The 23,757-nt window shown below is 43.4% G+C and overlaps 1 protein-coding gene across 1 annotated transcript in view; it reads left to right on the top strand.

Moving 5' to 3' along the window:
• The window catches only part of MAP7D2 (MAP7 domain containing 2), a gene marked incomplete at its 5' end in the record, with an annotated part of 98,906 nt that extends 76,082 nt beyond the window's left edge, over positions 1–22,824 (top strand). The window contains 10 exons of the mRNA XM_080795785.1: positions 750–874; positions 5,079–5,437; positions 6,015–6,147; positions 11,555–11,795; positions 12,809–12,913; positions 13,936–13,992; positions 14,437–14,515; positions 15,270–15,456; positions 18,330–18,602; positions 21,269–22,824. Of these exons, the coding sequence (XP_080651911.1) occupies positions 750–874; positions 5,079–5,437; positions 6,015–6,147; positions 11,555–11,795; positions 12,809–12,913; positions 13,936–13,992; positions 14,437–14,515; positions 15,270–15,456; positions 18,330–18,579 (1,536 nt within the window). The 3' untranslated portion in view covers positions 18,580–18,602; positions 21,269–22,824. The remainder of the gene's footprint in view (positions 1–749; positions 875–5,078; positions 5,438–6,014; positions 6,148–11,554; positions 11,796–12,808; positions 12,914–13,935; positions 13,993–14,436; positions 14,516–15,269; positions 15,457–18,329; positions 18,603–21,268) is intronic.
• Between the last annotated feature and the right edge of the window lie 933 nt (positions 22,825–23,757).

Raw genomic sequence — 23,757 nt, 5'->3', positions numbered from 1 at the left:
CATTCTTTTTGTGGCTGATATTCCATTGTATATATATACCACATTTTGTTTTTTGACATTTATGCCACATACTCTTTATTCATTCATTTATCAGTGGACATTTGGGCTGCTTACATAATTTGGCTGTTGTAAATAATCTGCAATAAACATAGGGGTACATATATCCCTTTGAATTAGTGTTTTCATAGTAGTGTGATTGCTGGATCATAGGGTAGGTCTATTTTTAACTTCTTGAGGAACTCCGTACTGTTTTCCATAGGGGCTGCACCAGTTTGCATTCCCACCAACAGTGCATGAGGTTTCCTTTTCCTCCACATCCTTGCTGACACTTGTTGCTTCTTGTGTTTTTGATTTTAGCCATTCTGACAGATGTGAGGTGATAGCTCATGGTAGTTTTGATTTGCATTTCCCTAATGATGAGTGATGTAGTTTCTCTATGTCCAGAATCATAATATGGTTCTGTTGTTAGTGTTTTGCAAGATAGCAAAGAGTAGGAAATCTTTGCATTTTGAGGCTGAAGTGTTTTTGTTTTTGCTTTTGTTTTTAATTTGGATGATCTCAATATTGACCACCAAATTGATGACCTCATGGTGCTTTCCTGCGAAGGTTGCCATTGTGGGAAGCACTATAACTTCAAATGGGCCCTTCTGGAAGAAAGCTGTGCATCATTTCCATCTGGGTCTTTTTAAGAAATTGTAGAAATATTGCCAGTGATGGGCCATGGCTGACCTATTCTGTGTCCCCTTCAGACAGAGAAGATGAAGAGGAGTCCTCGAACAACTTCTGTTCCCAGCATGGGCCTTGGGTCTCCTCTGAGAAGATGTGAGTTTCCAGGAGGCATTTCTAAGAGGTCATCTTCTCCAGTGACATCCAGGTAAGCATCTTTTTGCTTTGCCACAGTTGGACAGTGCAAGTGATTTGGTGGGGCTCTGTACAGTGCAGCGTGTGCTTCCTGCTGCCGCATGAGTCATGGCCAGCCCTAAGAGGCAAGCAGGAGGAATGCTAGACTTTGAGTTACCTCAGGTACTGTCTGTGGATCTTTTGGATAAATGGTGGGCTCTTCAGGGGTTTGCTGCCTGGGAAGTATGGAACACTGATTTGCTGAGATGATCCATTGAACATTTTCTCTTTCAGTCCATCAGTTCCATTCCGCTTTTCTGGCATTCTCCCTTCACCTGCTTCTGGAGTGAAGTGATTGCATTGTGCTTGGGTGCTCAAACTCATGTACGTGGGCACTCACTCTCTCCCTCCCTCATCTGTCTCTCCAACAGAGAGGCAATAAGAAGTTGTCAGTCACCACCGGCAGTATGTTGTTGTTGTTGTTATTTTTAAATGAAGCCATTATACTTTTTTGCTAAGCATTGGGTAAACTCTCCAATGAGTTAATGGAATGACCTTTCTTTTCAGAGCCCTATGCCTGTCATCCCTAGTGCAGGCAGGAAAAATAGTAAACTCTAACACAGCTGGACTTGTTGTGTACTATCAAAACTACCAGAATCATTCTCTCCTTAAGAAGTGCCCTGGGGACAGGAAATTGTTCCAGTACCTCTAAATCAGAATTACCAAGTTGAGAGGTCTAAGGAGAAGCAAACATTTCTTGATTTTGAGACATTCAAAAAGAAAGATAATTTCTCCCCAGGTAAAAATTAGTGGATGAACCACAATGGGTATGAACCAGGTCTGAGAAATGTGGAAAGTCAGGTAGACTGTAAGTTCTGAAAATTCATGCAAACTCTACAGCAGTGAAAAAGAATGGATCGCAGCTGCCCACAACCAGTGGGTGGATCTCAGGAACATAGAGTTGAGCAGCAAAAGGAAGTTGTAAAAGGATATCAACAGGGACATTTATATTGAGTTCCCGGATGTGTAAAACCAGCATGTTTTTAAGGATAGAAATGTGGTAAAAATGTTTAGAAAGAGTAAGAAAATGGCAATTATAAAATGCAAAGTAATGATGACATCTGAGTGGGAGGTGGGGGAAGGGGGTCAGGGAGGGGCCGAATAGAAATATTCTGGAATTAGAATATTTGTGATATCTTTCTTTGGAACTAGTTTTTAGGTGTGTGGGTATTTGTTATGCCATTCTTCATACTTTGCCTATTTTATAAAGATTTTTTTGTATGTTCAATATTGAAGAAAGGAAAAAAGAAAGCCTTGAGTTTTACAATGGCGTCACACACAAAATCCAAATCGGAGTGGCATTTTCAACCTCCCCTCTGTGCAGATCAAGTGTGTGTGTGATCTTTAAAAAATACTGGAAGCGGTGTGGCTTTGAACAGTGAATTAGTTCATCCTTTTGAACCCCCATCCAGAAACTCAGACGGGTCATGTGATAAATGGCTCTGACAGTGCATTGTTCTCCTCATGGATCTCAGATAAATTAAGCCACTGTTCCGTGGCAGTGCATATTAATGGCATTGCTCTTTTAAGCGTTCAAGTTTATTTCCATTGTTTGCATTGTTGGGTACTTGTATGGGTTTTAGAAAACTAGCTTCAGCAACACTCTCAAAGATGTGGATGGAGCATAGCTTTCTTCTTGTAACCTAGAGAGAGGAAATGAAGTGTGGTCATGTGTGTTTGCCCAGCCTGTCCCTGTCTCTGAGTGTTGGTGCTGCCTGTACTCCTAATTCTTCAGGGTGAAATGTTCTTTAATGGTTTCAGGGTTTTAGAAATATACTCTAAGTCACTTTGGTCATTATGATGGGGAATGTCTCGTTAACCTCTTGCTCCTGTAATAACCTACCCCTCAAAATTTAGCAGCATAAAATAACAATTTGTTATCAATTCTCACAGCTCTGACTTGGGCTTACCAGGAAGGTCTGTCTTGGGGTCTTTTGTGTGGTTTTTCTGAGGTTTGACTTGGGTTCACCTGGTGGTTCTCACTTGCAGTCTTCCACCATAGGTTCAATGTCACCTGGGGCTGCAGTTACCTGTCTTGACTGAGCTGCAAGTCTGAGATAGCCCATTCCCCTGGCTGGCAGTTAACACCGGGCATTGGCTGGAGCTCAGTGGGGGCTGGGAACCAGAATAGAATGCCTACACATAGCCTCTCCATAGTACTTTGGCATCTCACAGCATGGCACTGAGTTTTAAGAGAGTGTTCCCAAGAGCAAGTATCGCCCAGAACAGGAAGTAGAAGCTGCAACACTAGTTAAATACTGTGCCATGCACTGGCACAGCCTCCCTTCTCTGCTGTGTTTTATTGGTCAAAGCAGTCAGGCCATCTGAGATTCAGTGGGATAGAGAAAGAAACTCAGAAGATAATGTCGGAGGAGATATTTTTGTGATCATCTTTGGAAAATACACTCTGCCAGACAGAATCACTTTGAGAGATAGCTTATACCTGAGATCAGGGTCATGGTGTCTTCAACTTACTCTCAAAGGGTTTTGGGAAAAATCTTTGTGTATGTGAGAGTGCGTCTGTAGAGAGTGAATGAAAGTGAGTAGGGGGATGGGAATGATGAAGCAAATATGGCTAAACATTAATAGGATGAAAGGCATACAGGAGTTCTTTGGTGTAGTCTTGCAATTCTGTAGGGCTGAAAGGATTTAAAATTAAGAAGGATTTTGGGGCGCCTGGGTGGCTCAGTTGGTTAAGGGTCTGCCTTAGGCCCAGTCCATGATCCCAGGGTCCTGGGTTTGAGCCTTGTTTTGGGCTCCCAGCTCAATGTGGAGCTTGCTTGTCACTCTCCCTCTGCCTCTCCCCCTGCTCATGCTCACGCTCTTTCTCTCGCTCTCAAATAAATAAAATCTTTCCTTAAAGATTTTATTTATTTATTTGACAGAGAGAGACAAAGAGAACAGGAACACATGCAGGGGGAGTGGCAGAGGGAGAAGCAGGCTTCCTGCCAAGCAGGGAGCCCGATGTGGGGCTCCATCCCAGGACCCAGGGATCATGACCTGAGCGGAGGGCAGTCGCTTAATGACTGAGCCACACAGGCGCCCCTGATTAGGTATCTCTTAAGTCTGTGGTGATAAATGGGCCTTTAATATTATGTTGAGTTGCTTTTTTTTTTTTGCTGTTTTCGTAGATCAAAAACAGTTGAATATTGGCAGTTCCATATGGTTCAGTCTGCTACAGGTTTGAGAGTGATGATTTGTAATTTATGTACGGATTACTTCTTCCTAAAGTAACTCTGCAAATGCCTTTTCCCTGTGCAACCATCTGGGTAAACTCAGCTTTCGAAGCTAGGTTGTTACCTGTATCTTCAACACCTAGCACTCACCAGGAGCCAAGCCTAGACCAGTGTACTTATTATAATGGACCTTTTTCAACATAAGACAGGCTCCTGCATTTTACCAAAGCAATATTTCCCTGAGTGACAGTAGATTTGTCCTTAGCTTTCACATCTTTCCAGTAGCAAGAGAGATTCTTTTAGATCTTAAGAACCTCAAAAAAAGACAACTCTAATCCCCATTTCTTGGCAGAGTTTGTTCCTCGGCACATAGAAAGGAACTGGATATCAATCATACTTCAATAAAGGTGAATTTAAAAAAAAAGGAATCAGGGACCTTGAAGACATTATGTTGAGTGTAATTAGCCAGACACAAAAGGACATATACGATATGATTTCACTTCTGTGAGGAACCTGGTCAGATTCCTACAGAGAGAAAGCAGAAAGGTGGTTGCCAAGGGCTGAGGGAGGCAGGAATAGGGAGTTTGTGTTTCATAGGAGTAAAGTTCTGGAGATGGGTAGTGGTGATAGTTGCACCACATTGTGAACATACTTAATGCCACTGAACTGTACACTTAATGGCTAAGTGGCAGTTGGGTGGTGCAGTCGATGAAATGTCCGATTCATCCTCACATTGTCAGTCAAACTTCAGTGAAGTTCGGACATGGCCTCAGCAGCTGGGCTTCCTAAAGTCTTGTCCCTTCCACCAGGGGCATCTTAGAGATTCCCATGTTGCTGTTAGGGTGATAATACTTCAAGGACTTCGGCTGTGCTAATAAGCCGTCCACTTGTTCCTCTTGAAGGATGAAATTGTTCAGCTTTTCAGAACCAAGCCCACTAGGAGCCGAGAGGTTGTGTGGTCAGGGTCCGGAATCCTCTCCAGGCATGCTTTTGGTTTTCCAGGGCAACTTCTAAAGTGTATCCACAATCTCCAAAGAATATGAAGCCGCCATACCCAGGGTCTCCTGGGAAGTACCGCTGTCCCACCTTTCCCAGCCAGGAAACACCCAAGAGGAAAGCAGAGAAAGAGAAGAGCAATAAGGAAAGGGAAGGTGCCCTGGCTCAGCAGGCGGCTGGCCTGCATGGAGAGGAAGCCCCAGAGAAGCATGTGGTGGACAAGCATGTCACTGAGAAGCATCTTCTGGACAAGCATGTCACTGAGAAGCATGTGGTGGACAAGCATGTCACTGAGAAGCATCTTCTGGACAAGCATGTCACTGAGAAGCCTGTGGCCACAGGAGGGAAGGCCGAGAGCAGTGGAGGTAGGCCCTTCTTGTCAGTGCTGCCCTAGGGCTTGGCTTTTACAAGCTCGTTCTCTCTCTGCCCAGATCCATGTGTGGGGGAAGGAAAGAGATTTTTCCCTGGGGTAACTTTGTGCCCTCATGCTGTTTTCTCTGGCTTGCACATTGCCCCTGAGTCCTTCCTGTGGTCTCCTATGGGTCTCCTAGAGGATGAACTGATACAGGTCATGGCTTTGGAAGCTCATGGGGCTGTTGAGCTGCTTCCAGCCAGCATCAACACTTCCCACCGAGAAGGTCTTTAGTCTTTCAAGCTTTTACAAGAGATACAGTGTGTTCACCCAGATGGGCACTGCGGTGGCTCTTGTGGGTCATGCTATCCCCCCATCTCTCCTCCCCACCTTTCTACTACCCTCCACCGGGAGATGCATTCACAGGGTCACAACCGTCTTGTTGCAACTTCTCTGTTCAGTGGCTAGTTGTGCTCATCCGAGCAGCATTTCCTGTCACCCGCTGAGTTGGACTTTTTGTTTCCAAGTGGCAGCTACCTGTGTGAGCGCAATCAGTATTTCATTTCCCATGATCTTTTCCTCTGATGCAGCCTCAGGAAAACCGACAGCAGGCACCACTGATGCAGGAGAGGCTGCGAAGATCCTGGCTGAAAAGAGACGACAGGCCCGGCTGCAGAAGGAACAGGAGGAGCAGGAACGACTGGAGAAGGAAGAACAGGACAGGTATGGGGCTGCTCAGAGTTTCATTGCCATCTCATGTAAAAGGCTGTGGGAGAAAGAGCAACTCACCTTTCTTTCTAGGGTTTGACTATTGACACAAACTGGGCAGAAGTACAGGTCTGCGTGGCAGGTGTTCAGGAGACTGCGTCTTCTAGTAGGTGTAATTAACAGCAATGGAACATTGCCCTTTAACGACTAGCTGGAAACTCATAGCTCCTGGATCTAAATATTACCAGTAGCTTCCCATTCTCCCCTTGGACTCTAGGACCAGCGAGGCCTTATAGATCTATCAGGGGAGTTTGAGCTCTGTTCATGGAATGAGATTCTCTCTGAAGATAGGAGGTTCCAGAGGTAAAGATCTTGAGTCTGCTTCCCAAATCATGTTTTTTCCTTAAATTATCCTAACATGGACCCCCAGGTGAGAAGGAAGAAGGTTGAGTAAAGACCCCTAGATGGAGTGGAAGTTGATGTCATTGTCCACAAGCAACAAGTAGAGGGACTCTATTCCTGGAGCACAACAGAGGACATCATGGTAGTGGTCTTTAACTATGGGAGGGAGGGGTCGGAACCATCTGGCAAGTGCAATGAAAATATGCAGGCCTAGGCCCTATCCTGTTTTAATAGCTTGCCAAAGAGTGAGAACCACTGTGGTGTTAGTACCACGGCACTTTGATCAAAGAACAGGCAGTCCGGCCTTTTCTGATCTTCGCATTCAGAAAAGAATGTACGTTGAAGGACAAGGTGGATTTTATCATTAAATTGATAAGGAAGCTTTTAGGGTAGTAACACAGTGCAGTCCAATATGTTTAGAGAATTAACTTGACAGAAAGCAAGCCATGCCACAGCACTTTAAGACTAGTACTGAATTTTGAGTGATAAATAATAGAATAGCCTTAATTCTTAAGTGACCTTGGCAAGTCTTTTGTGGTCTGTAATTACAGGTTTGCTGGTTTATTTTTTTTTAAGGATGAGCAGTAGGTCTTATTTATCCCTTCTTCAAATTCTGTACTTTTTTTTGATGATTTTCCCACCTCCAGCGTTCTGGTCAACAGTGACACATCTTTTTGTTGAGTGATGTGTTTGGGCTGGTTTGAGGGGGCCATAGGATTTGTGAAGAGCGGTCACAGGAGGTAAAGATGAATTGGGACCTCAAATGACAGGCCTGGGTAATTGCAGATTCTAAGCAGGTAAGTAACATGATTGTGGCTGTATGCTTAGGAAGGGGGAGTTCTTTACCTTCTAATAATCACCCTCTCTCTCTCACATTTCCTGCACAGCCCCGTTCCAGAAAGGATTGATTGTACTTCCTGTCTTTATTTCCTCAACTCATTTTCATACCTCACACTCACCATTCCTCCCAATTGCCAGACTCTTAATCCATTTCTTTGTTGACTTTGACCTTGTCAAGCTTGCCCTTGCTTCTTTGGCCCCTCCTCTCAGTCTCTTCTGTCCACCCCACATCCCCTCACATGTTGCCTGGACTCTCAACCCTCAGCCCTTGTCCCAACAGACAAGCCCTCTGTGAGCAGTGGTACTCTATCCTGTTTGGCCACTTGCCTCTGGCTTCAAATGATTTAGGGCCCACACTTCACACAACAGTTTCATGTGAGCATTTGATGTGCTAAACCAACTGTGCTCTCATCTCCCCTTCTACCCTCATTTTCCCTTTGCCTCATTTAGCATCTGTTTCTGAAGCTAATTTCATCTTGTTTTGAAAACTTTCAGTACTTCCTGGTATGAGGGAGGCAGTAAATAGCACATGTACACTGGTGACCTCTGACTCTGTGCTGTGGCCTGGTCTCCTGCCAGGGCTATGCTGTCCACTAGTCCCATGTGGCTACCAAAATGCAAATGCACTAAAATTAAGTAAAATTCAGTTTCTCAGCTGTGCCAGCTGCATTTCTAGTGCTCAATAGGTATCTGGTGAGTAGCTACCATATTAGATAGCACAAATATCTAAAACATTTCCCTCAGCACAGAAAGTTCTCTTGGATAGCACTGGTCTAGATCCTAGAGGCCATATCCCAGTGACATTATACTTTCATCTGAGAGTGTCCCAAATGCATCTCAAATTCAGCATTTCCAGAGCAGGCTAGGAGAGAAGGTGCTGAAAGACAGGGTGAAAACAGATCAAAGACGTGCAAGTTCAGGATGTTGAAGATTAAGCTTTTTTTTTTTTTTTTAAAGATTTTATTTATTTATTTGACAGAAAGAGAGATCTCAAGTAGGGAGGTGGGCAAAGAAAGAGGGGAAAGCAGGCTCCCCGCTGAGCAGAGAGCCCAATGCGGGGCTCGATTCCAGGACCCTGAGATCATGACCTGAGCCAAAGGCAGAGGCTTAACCCACTGAGCCACCCAAGCACCCCTAAGCTTTTTTTCTTTTTTTAATGAAAACTTTTAAGCGTGCAAGGGAGAGAGAATAGTTCACAGATTGAAAAGTTCACAGATTGAATAGTTCAAGGCTGAGCATGTGTCAGGGATGTGGTGCAAGTGCAAGAGGGGCCAAAGGGTGGAGGATGAGAGATGGGGGGTCATTACACAAACACCCTCACCCGTGGCCATCGACAGGGATAAGGGATGCATGTGCTAAATGCTGAATGATGACCACAGTGCATAGTTTTTTGGTACTTTCTACCTGGTAAGGAAAGTAGGTAAGTTGGGAGTAGATGACAGGAATTAAGACAGAGGAGTGCTAGAACTGCATGTGGGTCTTGTGAAGTCCAAATAGAACTTGGTCAAGATGGCAAGGGCAAGGGGATGGGCAGCCTGCAGCAGCAGGACATTGGAGAAATGGCCAAAACCATGTTCTCTGGTTTCTTAAGCAGGTACAGAAAGAACATTTGTCCTTGGAGACGATATTGAGGGACTCAGTTTCACATAGGAAGCTAGTTTTCACCTACTTTAGGAGAAGTAGAGTATGGTTAACAGAGGGTATTTTGTCCGTCACAGGAGGGACAAGCAAGGGCTAATGGGCCTGTGGGAAGGAATGTGCGTTGCACATGACGATGAAGATGAGGGAGACTTAGGGGCCAAGAGGATGTATCACTTACTGTGTGTGTGTGGATTGGGCACCTCTGAACTCCTCATGGTAAAACAGAAGAAACAGAATGGTTTTTCAGACCCTGAAGATGAAGATAAAGATGAAGTACGTTGTGCATTAATTCATACACAGTGTATTAACTACTTCGGGACAGTCAAACTGTCTCATCAGATGAGGGATAAGAACTAAAACAGTGCTCCGAATTAATCTTTGGATAAATATTGTTAACAACACACCCATTTTGATACTCTTATGTTAGACATATTTGGTCTTTCATTGAGGAATCTAAGAACTAGAGTTTCTTTCTGATTAGTCCCTGTAATGCTCTTGTCCAGAGTTCTCCAGAATGTTTGTTAATAATTTCAGTTGTTTTTAATAATTGTTGTTTAATAATTTCAGCAGTGCTTTTAGTGCTTTCAACACTGAAACTTTTGCTCACGTAGAGTATGTGTCTCTCAGTATTTCTTAACCTTTTAAAGTATTTCTTTGGTAATACATAGGCTAGTTACCTCCACATTTCCTGCAGGATAGGAGGACATTCTTTTTTAAGTCCTGATCTTTTGACAGGGGGAGGGCAGAGGGAGAGAGAGAATCTTTTTTTTTTTAACATTTTATTTATTTATTTATTTATTTGAGAAAGAGAGAAAGAGAGCACGAGCAGGAGGAGGGGCAGAGAGAGAAGCAGACTCTCTGCTGAGCAGGGAGCCCGACGCGGGGCTTGATCCCAGGACCCTGGGATCATGACCTGAGCTAAAGGCAGACACTTAACCAACTGAACCAGCCAGGCACCTCAGGTGCAGTCTTGTCCATATGTCACATTGCCATTCAGTAACATACTGTAAGATGAGTATGATTACTTACATTTTTTTTATAGCTGAGGAATATGACACATTTGGGAACAGGAAGAACATTTGAAATCTAAAAACAGGGGTGCCTGTGTAGCCCAGTGGGTTAAGCCTCTGCCTTCGGCTCAGGTCATGATCCTAGGGTCCTGGGATTTGAGCCCTGCATCGGGCTCTCTGCTCGGCAGGGAGCCTGTTCCCCCTCTCTCTCTGCCTGCCTCTCTGCCTACTTGTGATCTCTCCCTCTGTCAAATAAATAAAATCTTTTTTTAAAAAAATCTAAAAACAAACACTTAGACTTTTTTTTTTTAAGATATTATTTATTTATTTGACAGATAGAGATCACAAGTAGGCAGAGAGGCAGGCAGAGAGAGAGGAGGAAGCAGGCTCCCTGCTGAGCAGAAAGCCTGATGCGGGCCGATCCCAGGACCCTGAGATCATGACCCGAGCCGAAGGCAGAGGTTCTAACCCATTGAGCTACCCAGGAACCCCACAAGCACTTAGACTTTATAGGATTTTCCCTCACTGCTTAGAGCTCTTTATCATTCTATTATCAACCATTCATCTGTGGATGAAAAATTTCTAAATGTCATTTAATTTTCATATAGCAAAGAAAGATAAAAGAGATTTTTTTAACACTTCGTTTTTTAAAGACTTATTTACTTATTTTAGAGAGCATGAGTGGTGAGAAGGGCAGAGGGAGAGGGTGAAAGAGAATCACAAACAGACTCCCCACTTAGTGTGGTACATGTGTCGGGCTCAGTCTCATACCCTGAGATCGTGATCTGGCCGAAATCAAGAGTCAGGTGCTTAACTGACTGAGCCACACAGGCACCCCAAGCTAAAAGAGATTTTTAAAGATTGGTAAAACAAATGAGAAGTAGGTGTTAATTTCTGTGTTAAATATAAGGGTTCTGTTGAGTGTTTTCTTCCACTTGCTGCTTCAAAAGTCATGTAGCAATTGGAACCCAAAGTAAACTTTTTGAGCTTGTCGTCACTGCTCTTAAATTGCTGACTGGCACAATTGTAGCCATCAAGACATTTCTAGGTTTTTTTGGCTCTAATTTGTTTTAGATATTTATTTCACTTAGTTTTTAAAAGAATTGTCATTAAGTAAGAACGATGGAGCTGTAGTCATTTGTAGTTTAACCAGGGAACATTTGTGTCTTCATTATGGTATGTTCACAAGTCAGTACCTCATTACTCTTTGTATTAACAGAACTTAAAGTTAACCCTATATATATGAACACAGACACACACACACACACACACACACACACACACACACACACACACACACACACACACACACACACACACACACACACACATATATATATATATATATATATATATGGACTGAAGTTGCTTCCCAGGAAAGATGAGTCATTTCCTTAAGTGGATACTAATTCAAGTGCACATGTCTGCGACTGCGTTGAACCTTGCGCACTCCTATCAGCACACAGTTCTTTGGTAGTTTGCCTTCTGAGAATGTCAACATCTCCTAACAACAGTTATGTTCTCAAAAGGCTGGAGAGAGAGGAATTGAAAAGAAAGGCAGAGGAGGAAAGACTTCGCCTAGAAGAGGAAGCCCGTAAGCAAGAAGAGGAAAAGAAGCGGCAGGAAGAGGAAGAAAAAAGAAAGGCAGAAGAGGAGGCTACGAGAAAGGCCAAAGAGGAGCTGCTATTAAAAGAAGAGCAAGAAAAAGAAAAACAAGAAAAAGAAAAGCAAGAAAAAGAAAAACAAGAAAAAGTCATGATTGAAAAGCAGGTACTGTATGAGTCTCCATATGGACTCTCCTTAAGGACTTTAGTTTATATTAGGTAAAATGAGTTAAATTTGAATAACTTATGATACTTACTTGAAGTTTTTCCTTAAACTAACTGGGCTGGTTATTAAGTGTGAGTTACTTTGGACAATCAAAGTGAAGTTTGTAATATTTGTTGTATGTCGGTTCACATCCCCCAAGAGGTAGATGCTAGGATGAGAATTTGGGTACCAGTAGTTTATTTGGGATAAGATCCCAGGAAGCTGGTAGGGAAGTGAGAGGAAAGCCCATGTAAGTGAACTAAGGAGTAGCTTACTGTGGACCACTGGGAGTTCGTCCCTTTGGCATTCTCTAAGAGACAGTGCAATATGCCTTAGAATTGTCCCTCTGAGGGGTGAGGAAACTGGATTATTTATCTTTCAGCTCCTGCCTCTCATGGCCGTAGATCATTCCTTGTGGGAATTAAGTTTCTGAAACTCCTGGGGTGCCTGGGTGGCTCATTTCGTTGGGCATCCACCTCTTAGTTCTGGCTCCAGTTGTGGTCTTGGGGTCATGAGATCGAGCTCCACACCAGGCTGCATGTTCAGTGGAGTCTGCTTGGGATTCTGTACCTTTTCCTCTCCCTTCGCCTTTGCCCCCTTCCACTTGGGTCTGTGCGTGCATGGTCTCTTCTTCTAATAAATAACTAAATCTTGAAATGAAAAAAAAAAGTTTCTGAAGTTCCTGGCCACATGCACATGGCTAGAAGCTGTCCTTAAGCACAGAAAGACCTTGGCAGGCAGTATGGAAAATATCTGTAGGTAATTTGCATGGTGGACTGAGGGTGTATGAGTGAGGCCCGGCCACGTCTGCTGTGTCATAGAACGGGCTGTGTAAATCCACACTGAATATTGAAACAACATTCCCTTTGAGGTAGATGATAAGGTAGAAGGTTATGTGCATATCCCAAGGAATCCCACTACACTGTTTTCTCAGCTTAGTAAAGTCTGTGCCTTGGTTTTCCTGTTTCTGTCAGAAGGAAGCAGCAGAAGCAAAGGCCCAGGAGGCAGCTAAACAGATGCGTCTAGAAAGAGAACAAATCATGCTGCAGATTGAGCAGGAGCGACTGGAGAGGAAGAAGGTAAGAGCTAAGGATCAGGAGGAGTTAGGGCGAGGCAAGAACAGGAAACGAATCCAGTTCTGTTCTACAGTCGTTGGGTAGAGTGATCGGAAAATTACCTAATTAGGTCAAGTTTGTTGGTAGTGCTGTTCAAATCTTCTTTATCTCCATTGGTTTTCTTTCCTCATGTTCTATTAGTAACTAAGAGAAGAGTGTTAAAAGCTCTATCGGTGATTATGGATTTAGCCATTTCTCCTTCTAGTTCTATCAACTTTTGTATGTTTTTGTAGCTTTGCTTTTAAGTGAATACATATTTCAGATTATTAAATTTTCCTATTGATTTGACCCCTTTATCACTAATACATCTTTATCTCCAGTAATAATTGTCTGAAAGTCCACTTTGTCAGCCTTTTTGGTGCTTAGTGTCTACATGGTAAATATTTTTCCATCCTTATACTTTGACCCTATGTATGTCCGTATGTCTCTTATAAACAGCATATAGTTAAGACTTGTTATTTTAATCCAGTTTCATAGTCTTTGTCTTTTCATTGGAGAGTTTTGTCCATTTACATTTAAATAATTAGGGATAAAAAGTTGGATTTAAGGAGACTGATTATAAAGCTCCATTCCCAAGGTATCCTAGATCCAGCCCAGGCTTTAAACTACTTTAGGCCTGAGAGTTAGGAGACCAGTCTCTGGCCTCCCCTCCTGACCTGCACCTCAGCTTTACTTTCTCTAGGGTGGTCCTCTAGAATGGCAGGTGGTGATTTGTTGGTTTTTAGGTAACCTATGGAAAGGAAGGGAAAAAATGGAATCTAAACTGTTGATTTTAGGTACTAGTTCACTTCTCAAGTATTTGATCTTGTTTATAGGGCAGAGGTATATATCTGCCAAACCCGTGGAAAACCTTACTGTACTCATTATTCTCTGCTGATGTTTCTCTTTTAATAAGTTTTCTGACATATGAAATTGCATATAGACCCAGCTGCTTTTACGTGTATTTGGTTTTATTGTCCTCTTACCTGGTTCTTTTTGGTTTCCAGAGAATTGATGAAATCATGAAGAGAACAAGAAAGAGTGATGTGTCTCCAGAAGTGAAGGTCGGTGTTCAGAGTGCCATTTTCATAGTTTATTGGCTGAGGAGGAAAGAATGACGTGGTATATTCAGTGGAATTGAAGGTCTTGGAGAGGAACAGCCAGAAAAATTGAACTCTTCCTACTTTGTTCTGGCTAGATTAAGGAGACTGTCGGTACCTGGAAGGAAAGAGAAGTCTAAGAGAGTTTCAGAGACAGGGTGGTAATGAAAAATTTGCTCCGAGAAGGGGGGGTAGGAATGCAGAGAGCGGCATAGTAGTCCCTGAATAAATCAGGAAATGGTGACAGATTAATAAGGGAAACACAGCTGATTTGTAATAAGTTCAAAAGATTCCAGGAATTACCGGGGAACAGGCAGATGGCTCAGTACAGTTCCAAATATCTTTTGATGCATTTCAGAAGCACTTGTCTTTCTGTGTAAAGTCATCCTTCCCTATATCTGTTTTCAGAAAGAAGACCCAAAGGTGGAGCTTCCGTCTGCCGTGTGTGTGGAAAAAAAGACAAAACCGGTTGTCCCAAACAAAATAGGTGAGTGTGAGAACTGGTTCTCGAGTTCCTTTCAGCAGGTACGGGCTCATAGCACTTCCTGCTGGGGACAAGCACCCGTGGGTCTTAAGAGCATTACTGCTGGAAGGGGACTGTGTAGTTTCCCTCTGGTGGAGTCCTCATCTTCACCACAGGTCTGTCAGGTCCATTCAGAAAGTGGAACTCTACTAGTCCCACCACAGAAAGCCGGCCACCTGCTGGCCCATGCTGCCTTCCAGGGAGCTCAACAGCTGGTCAGGTTCTATTCAGAATGGACTCTGCTATTCTACGGTGGTTTCTACTGTCTTGCACACTTCGGGCAGTCCAGCTCGTCTCTCTCGGGTATACTTAAAACTCTTTAGATGTGAATATTTCATGGCAACCAAAATCAGAAGGGTGTGTCCATCTCAGAAGCACTCTACATTTTTCCTTTGCCTTGGGGCTCAAGTAAACGCTATACAGAGCCTGGGGACCTGCACGGTATGAGACACCAAGCCTCCTGGGTGGGTCAGGAGCCCTGCACAGACACTGGTGATGTCATTAGTCCATTTTTTTCCCTGTGTGAAGCTGATGACACAGGGGTTTTTTTGTTTGTTCGTTTGTTTTCCGTTTGTTGTTGTGGGGTTTTCTTGGCAAAAGATGTTGCACTGCTGGTAAAGTAGAGGATTAAATTAATTGCTTCAATGTATATTTCCTCTGTTAGCTCATTGTTCTGGATATTTTATGGTTAACAGAATGACTTTGTGTTCTCAATCAGAAATAAATGGATTAAACAACTGCCAGGAAGTTAATGGTGTGGGGCGTAGTGCCCCAGAAACTTTTCCCCGAGACATTTTCTCTAATGGGCTTAAACCAGTTGGGGGCCTTGTTCATCTGGACACCCTTGACGGGAAATCAAACAGTCTGGATGATTCAACTGAAGAGGTTCAGTCTATGGATGTGAGGTAAGTTGATTTATTTTGCATGTGAGCTTCACCTCTTCTCCAAACACCTCCACTGCCTCTTCATTGATTTTTTTTTTCTTTTATACACCTGAATCAACTAAAGTAGGTTCCACTGACATTTAGGAAAGCTGTCAGTGGCTTATCAGTGTCTTGGGTTGGGTTCCCTAGAAGTAGAGCCTGGGAGGGGTTCCTGGGTAGCTCAGTGGATTGAGCATCCAGCTCTTGGTTTTGGCTCAGGTCATGATCTCATGGGTCGTGGGATTGAGCCCCACATCTGGCTCTGCGGTCAGCGGGGAGTCTGCTTGAATACTCTTGCCCCTTACCCCACTTGTGTGCGTGCTCTCGCTCTCTCTTTCTCGCCTAAAATAAATAAATATTGAAAAAAAAAAAAGTAGAGCCTGGGACAGGTATTCAAAGGCCTGGGTTTTACAGGGAAAGAGTTCTCTGGAGCAAGGGGAGGGTGGGAAGCAGGATGGGGCACGGGAAATCACTAAGCAAGGATTCTGTCAGCTGGTCATAGAGGAGATCTGGAGGATAAATTTCTACCAGAGAGTGGTCTGATTAAGGGAGACAGCTTCTGTGCCACCATATCCATCAGTCATTGAGCGTGGTCACCCAGGGTAGGGGATGCAGTTATAACTTCAGTGGACATAGGGCTCCTGTCAGCCAAAGGCGGGTGTTCAGAGAAGGGGTGGCAGCTCTGAGCTATTAGCAGCCTGCTCTCTCTGCAGCTGGGAGCCGGATGCACCTACAGCTAAAGGGGATCTGAGCGCAACACCAACAGGACTCACTGTGTCCACTGTCTTATGTTACATAGACTTGTCAGCGGGGACTTGATAAGGAATCTCATTAGCTTTCAGATGCTACAATCTTTTTTTTTTTTTTTTTAAATTTTTTTTTTTAAGATTATTTATTTATTTGACAGACAGAGATCACAAGTAGGCAGAGAGGCAGGCAGAGAGAGAGGAGGAAGCAGGCTCCCTGCTGAGCAGAGAGCCCGACGCGGGGCTCGATCCCAGGACCCTGGGATCATGACCTGAGCCGAAGGCAGAGGCTTTAACCCACTGAGCCACCCAGGCGCCCCTCAGATGCTACAATCTTAAGGAATTCTTTAACTAGTGTGTTTGTAGATTATATCACCTGGCAAATTAATCCCAGTCAAAAGGAGAATTCAGTTAGCCTGTGGTTGGGGCAGAGACACTGCAAGAGAGAGCCTTGGGCAGGGCAGTTGAGTGGAGGCAGCTGTCTGAGTCAGGAGGCAGTGACAGTGTTTTGCAAAAGTTCTGTCAGAGCTCCAGCCGCCCAGAGCTCACCCTTCTCTCCTTGGCTGTGAATTCTCAGCCTTGTCTGGGAAAGATGGTCTTTCCTAGGGCACAGTGATTGTAAATATCCCAGCTTGTGCATCCTGGCTTTGAGCCAGATGTGTGAAAACCCAGGGTCCAGCACCCCGTCACCAGTGGAGCAAATTCTACAGAGACAGCCCTTGCCTCCTTCGGTTCCACTCCTCAGCCACCAGGGCAAAACAGCTGAGTCATCTTAAAAGTTAACACCACATCTCTGCCCCCGCCCCGTGTTGAGCCTACCTCTGCTTACTCTTTATGTCTCTGGGAGTGGGGTATGGGATACGACACAGCACCCGCCAGGGTTCAAGAAGTGAAGGGGCTTTGTGTGTGCTCCGAGTTCTCCTGTGGCTGTCTCTGCATTTAAAGAGAGAGGACTCCTGGAAGTTGCGCCCAAACTTGTGGCCTTTTCTCCTCCTCATGCTCTGACCAGCTCTTTAAACCCAGGGAAAGGAAGTAAGGTGAGGTGGAGATGGGGTGGGTTTTCTGCTGATCGGGCAGTTTGCCCAGGCTCCAGCCACCAGAGGTGATGGTAGGTCTTCGACTACCCGTTAACTAGGCTGAGTATGAGGGAGATGGGTTTTCTGAGTTTTTCAGTTCAACTGGTTTTTATAGATTCTTCTCTCAGATCTTATCAAGGAAGAAAAGAACAGTCGAACCTGGCAGCAGCCTTACTCTGGCTGTTAAGAAAGACTCTGAGTGATGGGACCTCACCCGCCAGCCCACCACTCATCTGAGCTAGGCCTGTGGTTGACGCAGCTGCGAAACTCCTTCTTCCATCTCTAGGAGATGGAGAGCCAGGCCTGGTGGGCAGGAGCTGCATAAGTCAGGGTGGAGTGGGGCCTTACCTGAGAGAGGGAACTTGGGAAAGATCTGCTCTGCCGGTGGTGGGTGGAGGGTGGGGTCCTTGCTAATAAGGGCTCCCACCTAAACTGAACACTTACTCCAGGTGGCTCCACACAGACTTCCTCGGTATGATCACATCGCGCTCACAGGAGCCCTGGTGTGAAGAAATGATTGTTCACCCCATTGTACAGCAGAGGAACTGAGGCCAGGGGAAAAAAGCAGCTCGTCCAATGTGGCACTGCTTGAGAAAAGCGGCACCAGAAGCCCCAGCGCTGAGTAGAGCCCTTCCTCAGCTCAGTTTTAACTTCTAGCATTGGCTTGCCTTTTTTTTTTTTTTTTTTTTAAGCATTGGCTTTCTATTTGGTTTTTCCATTTTGAAGATTTTGGAAGTGTTTGGCTCCTCCGCAGTGCTGGTGCCTTTAGTTTTTATTTTCTTTCTTCTTGTGGAAGTGTGAGCTTGGCCTTCGCAACTCTGCTCAGTCTACTTCGCTTGTTCTCCATGGGGGCCTTTTCTATCAGAGTCTCAGAGTTGAACTAACTTGTATTTTGTTTAGTACATTTCACACCAACTCTAATTCTAAGTCCATCTCCTCTAGAAAAGTAATATAACCAAATATTGCAAATACAATTAATTTTTGCCTTTCTCTTTCTTCTTCTGTCCTTCTCTTCCCCCTCCCCACATTCCAGTCCTGTTTCAAAGGAAGAGCTTATTTCTATCCCAGAATTTTCACCAGTAAGTGAAATGATTCCTGGGGTGTCTCTGGACCAAAATGGAACTGGTAATGCCCGAGCTCTTCAAGATCTCTTAGATTTCACTGGCCCCCCCATGTACCCCAAGCGATCCAGTGAAAATCTCAGCCTGGATGACTGTAACAAAAATCTGATTGAAGGATTTAACAGTCCTGGCCAAGAAAATACTCTGAACACCTTCTGTTGACAAATACCTCTCTTTAATGAAAGGTACAGTACAGTCTTTTGCTTAGAGTCTAAATTTATACCTCTCCACCTGGGGTTTGTGAAGGTGGGGTAAACCATCTCTTCGATGGTCAGTTTTATTTGAAAAATACAAACGTGAATATGAATACAGGTATCCCCTGTTTTTCCAAAAGTTCCACACTATGTGAAATGTAGTTTATGAACGACCTACATTAGTACCTGTTTATAGTAACTGAGAGTAATCCAAAGAGGTTTCTCGCTTTCACCAAAAAAAAAAAAGAAAAAGGCAAAATGTGCAAATAGTATTCAGCGTTCACCTTGGAGCCAGCTGTTAGAGAGGCAGTGAGAGTGGCTCTGCCAGGCTCCTTCCTGACAGCCGCACTCAGCATTCAGCTGCCATAGCTTTGCCCTGTCAGTAAGCATCTGTGCTTTATCTCCGTTTATTTTGCACATCCATTGGCAAGAGGTGTCCTAAAGTATCAGAAAAGCCTAAGAGGTTATTTTCGGAGTCTGGAAGTACTCAAAATTTTTTTCATGTAAGTTAGTGGTAATTGCTTCTTCACCATATGCCATTACAGAAGGTTTCATAGGAATGTTCTTTCAGATGGGGGGAAAACCTGTATATAGTATATACTGCAACACATACACAATAATTGAGATGGATTTCAAGTAAATCTTTTGAGAGCCTTCATTGCCATTCGCCACCATGCCTGCCCCTGCTCTTTGGGGTTTGTGGATGGGTGTGTGTGTTGAAAAGCACTGCTTAAAGTTTGACCAGCCATCTGTCTGGAGTAGCACCATTTTTAGAGGCAAAGAGAGAATGCTGTAATAGTGGTGCAAGGTGGTATTAATAAAATGAATGTCTCCCCTAGTTTCTCTCAGTGCCATCCCACATTCTAGCTACAATAATTTATATGTGGTGATGAGCTTTTGGCCAAATGATTTGCTGTTCTGTTGACCCATTCTGCAATCTTTTAAAGCAAATATTTATTCTTGGATCACACCTGAGGGAGTGGGGGAATGGAAAACTGAAGTTTGTGTCCTAAAGCTTTTGTTCACCACCTTTGGCCTTTTTTCTTGCCAAAATGAGTTATAAACACTCTGCATTTGTGTGACTTAGTTATACATACCTCACATTGGATTTACTTCAGTTCAGGGCTTATTTGTTTTGATGATGAAAACATAATTAGAATCTGTCATCAGTTCCTTTCATAACTTTATTCCAACTGTCCTCCCACTTCAGACTCTTCAAAACATTTCTATATTCTCAGCACACTCTCACTTTTTTTAAAAATTTCATTTTAATTCAATTAATTAACATATAGTGTCATTAGTTTCAGAGATAGAGTTCAATAATTCATCATTTGCATATAACACCCAGTGCTCATTGCATCATGTGCCCTACTTAATGCCCACCCCCTAGTTACTCCATCCCCCCACTCATTTCCCCTCAATCGTCAGTTTGTTTCCTAGAGTTGAATGTCCCTTATGCTCCACTCCTGTAACAGAACTTTAATGCCTGATATGATACAGTCCAACCTTTCTGTTTCTCAAATGAGGAAACATGGGGTGCCTGGCTGGCTCAGTCAGTAGAGCATGCTCAGATCAGTAGAGCTCTTGATCATAGGGTTAGGAGCTCAAGCCCCATGTTCGGCGTAGAGCCTACTAAAAAGAATATTAAAGTCTATTTTGGGGCTCCTGGCTGGGTCAGTCAGAGGAGCAGGAGATTCTTGATCTCAGGGTTTTTGACCCCATGTTGAGTGCAGAAATTACTTAAGTAAAATCAAATGAGGAAACAGGTTGTGGAGGCCACATAATCAAGGTCATTGTATTTTGTATACATCTGCCTGTGCTCAGCTTTCGGCTGTGCACAGTGCATCTCTTCTCTTGACTTTTGGGAAAGAAGGTGTGGCCCTTTCACACATGAAAGGGAATGCACGACAGGTAATTTTTAGAATAAACCATGTCCCTAGAGAGTATTATGCTAAGTGAAATCAATCAGCAAGAGAAAGAAAAATACCATGTGATTTCATTCATATGTGGAATTTAAGAAACAAAACGAACAAGCAAAGGGGAGGGGGAAGAGGCAAAGAAGAAACAGACTCTTAACTGCAAGGACCAAACAGTTACCAGAGGGGAGGTGGGGGGGGGATGGGTGAGACAGGTGAGGGGGATGAAGGAGGGCACTCGTCCTGATGAGCACCGGGTGATGTACAGAAGTACTGACTCACTCTACTGTATCCTTGAAATGAACAGTATACTGTTAATAGGATTAAAATAAAAACTTTAAAAAATACAAAGAATGGGATAGAGATAAACATAAATAAGCATGTATTTTGTTTGTTTTGACTGCATTTGGCTTCTTAAAATAAGTTATCTTCTGAAATCTTAAAATATGTTGGGGGGGTCATTGTCACAGTAGCTGGGGGCAGCACTGCCATTTGGAAAGCAGGACGTTAGGCATCCTGCAGGTTTTAGGACAGTCCCAACCAAAGAGAACTTGGCCACCTAATAGAATAGTTCTACCCAAAATGCTGTAGCTCCTCAGTTGAAAGATACTTTATGAACCGAGGAAAATATAATCAAGAAGGTATAAAGTCCCAGACAATGTGATTATTTTAGTGAGAGAGAATAGATACAACGTGGTCTCTTCATTCATCTCACCTGGTTTTGTTTTTGAATTGACACAGGTGGTGTTTGGAGAACCCATGAAGCTGCTGGTAGTCAAATCCGAGCTGCCGGTCCTCTGAAGAAGCTTCTGTTGTCCTAAATCCCTGGATTCCAAATTATTAGATCAAAATGTAACTGTATATTCCTAGTTAGTATGTCAAACTCAAACCCTGGCCACTCTTGGTAGAAACCTTGAAACGCTGGCCTTGTTGGGCTTTAGCAAAATTTCATGTTACAGATCTATTTATGAGCTTCAGCTGCTGATAAAGCGCTTCCTGTACTACTTTATTATCGTAGTGATCCTCTGAATAACCCAGGTGGTTCTGTGTTGGAAATTCACCTTATAACTGTTCTTATTCCCAAAGCTGGAGTACCTAAACATGTAGATGTCTTTTCCTGTAAATATTCTAGACGTTAACCCAGACTCTACTTAAGCATATATACTGAACTTGGTCTGCTTATCTCCTTGTCTGTTTAGAAGAAGAAATTCCAGAGGGTTTTCTCCCTTCTCTGGGGTTTCTTTGTTGGAAGTTACTATCAAGAAGCTTTTTTTATTATTAAGCTTAGCCACCTGTAAAATGTGTTGCCCCACATTACTCCTTGGGGACCTAATAGAGTAAGTCTGGTTGATTATGGAAACAAGCAGTGCGGGATGATTTCTGTTCACTTACGCATTTTCTTATGGACGTGGGCACCTCAGTCTGGCAAGGATCTTGTCATTGTTGAACCTTAAAAAAATCTCCCAAGCCATCAAGCGGCTTTTGGACCGAAGGAAGTTTGAATGAATTTTGTGTCTCATGCACAGGTGGTTGGTTTTCATGTTGTTGCTGTTGCTTTTTCTCTTGGATCTTCAGGTCCTTGTTTGTTTGCTCCTGTGTTTGCTCAACTCTGATGAAGCCAGACACAAATGAAAAGGATAGTGCTATGGAATAAGGGGGCCCTGAACTGGACCCAAAATATCACTTTAATAGACTTCAGTATAAAAACATCCGAACGGGGGACAAATGACACTAGAATGTATACTCCATGTGTTTCATGCACATTTTCAGAACACATATAATAATGTGTTTGCTTAATTTTATTTCTTGTGGTGAAATGTGACTTTCAGATTAAAATGACCTTCTTTGAAACTTTTGTTGACTTGTACAATAAAGCATTTGGAAAAGATCCGTAATTTTGACTGAGGTTTGCAACAAGGAGATAAAAAGAAGTCTCAATAGTAATCTTGTTCATGTGCTTTTAAAACCCACTACAGTTTAAGACTTTATTAGTTATGGAAACTGTGTATGTTTGTGTATGTGTATATATTAAATAAAATACATGCCTCCAGTGATGCAGTGCCATTGATCTTGATGCATATCGGGGGAAAATCCCTTTGATGACAAGCACACAGAAAATGATAGCATGGTCTGACTTTCAAAAAATGCCTCACCATCTTTCCTATAGTTTTATTTTGCTAAATGTTTGTTTTGTTGTGATCTGTTGTACCTCACAGCACCATTGTGACCATGGTGATGCCTCATTTGCATGATGTGTACGTTGTGTTTAACGTGAAATACATTTTCATTGAAGAGTCTGATGGCTTGCTAGTGTTTTGTTTGTTTCTGTAGGCTCAGTGAAGGAATGCTCTGAAACCAAATTACATTTTTTAAAAGCTATATAGAGAAAAACCGAAAATCCTGTGTTGGTGTCCTTTCCCTGTCAAACTCATTACAATTTGTTGTCAGTTCCAAGTGCAGCCAACTATGGAAATAAGTGATGAGCTGTCCTCAGGATACAATGAACTTCTAGGTATGTACAGTAGAGTTGCTGTACTTTCATACCACTGATGTGAAGCAATTCTAGCTAGCTAAAATGCGGTTAACCTTGGTGTGATCCAGGAAAACATTCCACATACCGATCTGGCATTTAAACAAAATTATAATGGGTATAATGGGTATGGTGACCCTTATTTCCCAGTAAGCGAAAACCCAGACCAGCTTTTTTTTGGTATCTGATTCATGGCTTGCCTACAGCCTGGGAGACAGTCCCAGCAAAGACCAAGAGCCAGGAGTGCAGAAGTGGAATGGGAATGCTGGAACCCTCATGATAACTTTCTGGGCTGCCATCTCTGAAACCAAGGATCCAGGTAATGCAGCCCTCCTCAGCTCCGCTGACAAAGCGTCTGTTGAGTGCACAGGAGTGGACATCTTCTTCCCCTGTGCTGATCTCTGACAGTGGCGTTACAAGTAGCTTGTGTCCTCTTGAACCTGGCCACAGGGTCACAGTGGTGGCGAGTCACTCCTAAGAGCAATTTTTATTTTGTGAACGTTCTAAATTTTTCTAAGTATGTACGGGTTTTCTGTTAGTCAGATGCTTTGTAAACTAAATTTGGAAAGCAAATGTAAAGAACTATTTTGTTTCTAGAGGTGCTCTGGGGCACATTACCCATTACTTTGGGGGCACAACACGGAGTGACCTCCATCCCCACTCTTCAGTATTGTTCAAGAAACACAATTATGTGAGAAAG

Source organism: Martes martes (assembly GCF_963455335.1).
Source record: "Martes martes genome assembly, chromosome: X".
In the NCBI taxonomy this organism is placed as follows: Eukaryota; Metazoa; Chordata; class Mammalia; order Carnivora; family Mustelidae; genus Martes; species Martes martes.
The sequence above is the reverse complement of the archived record's forward strand: the minus strand, read 5'-3'. Positions and strand labels throughout refer to the sequence as shown.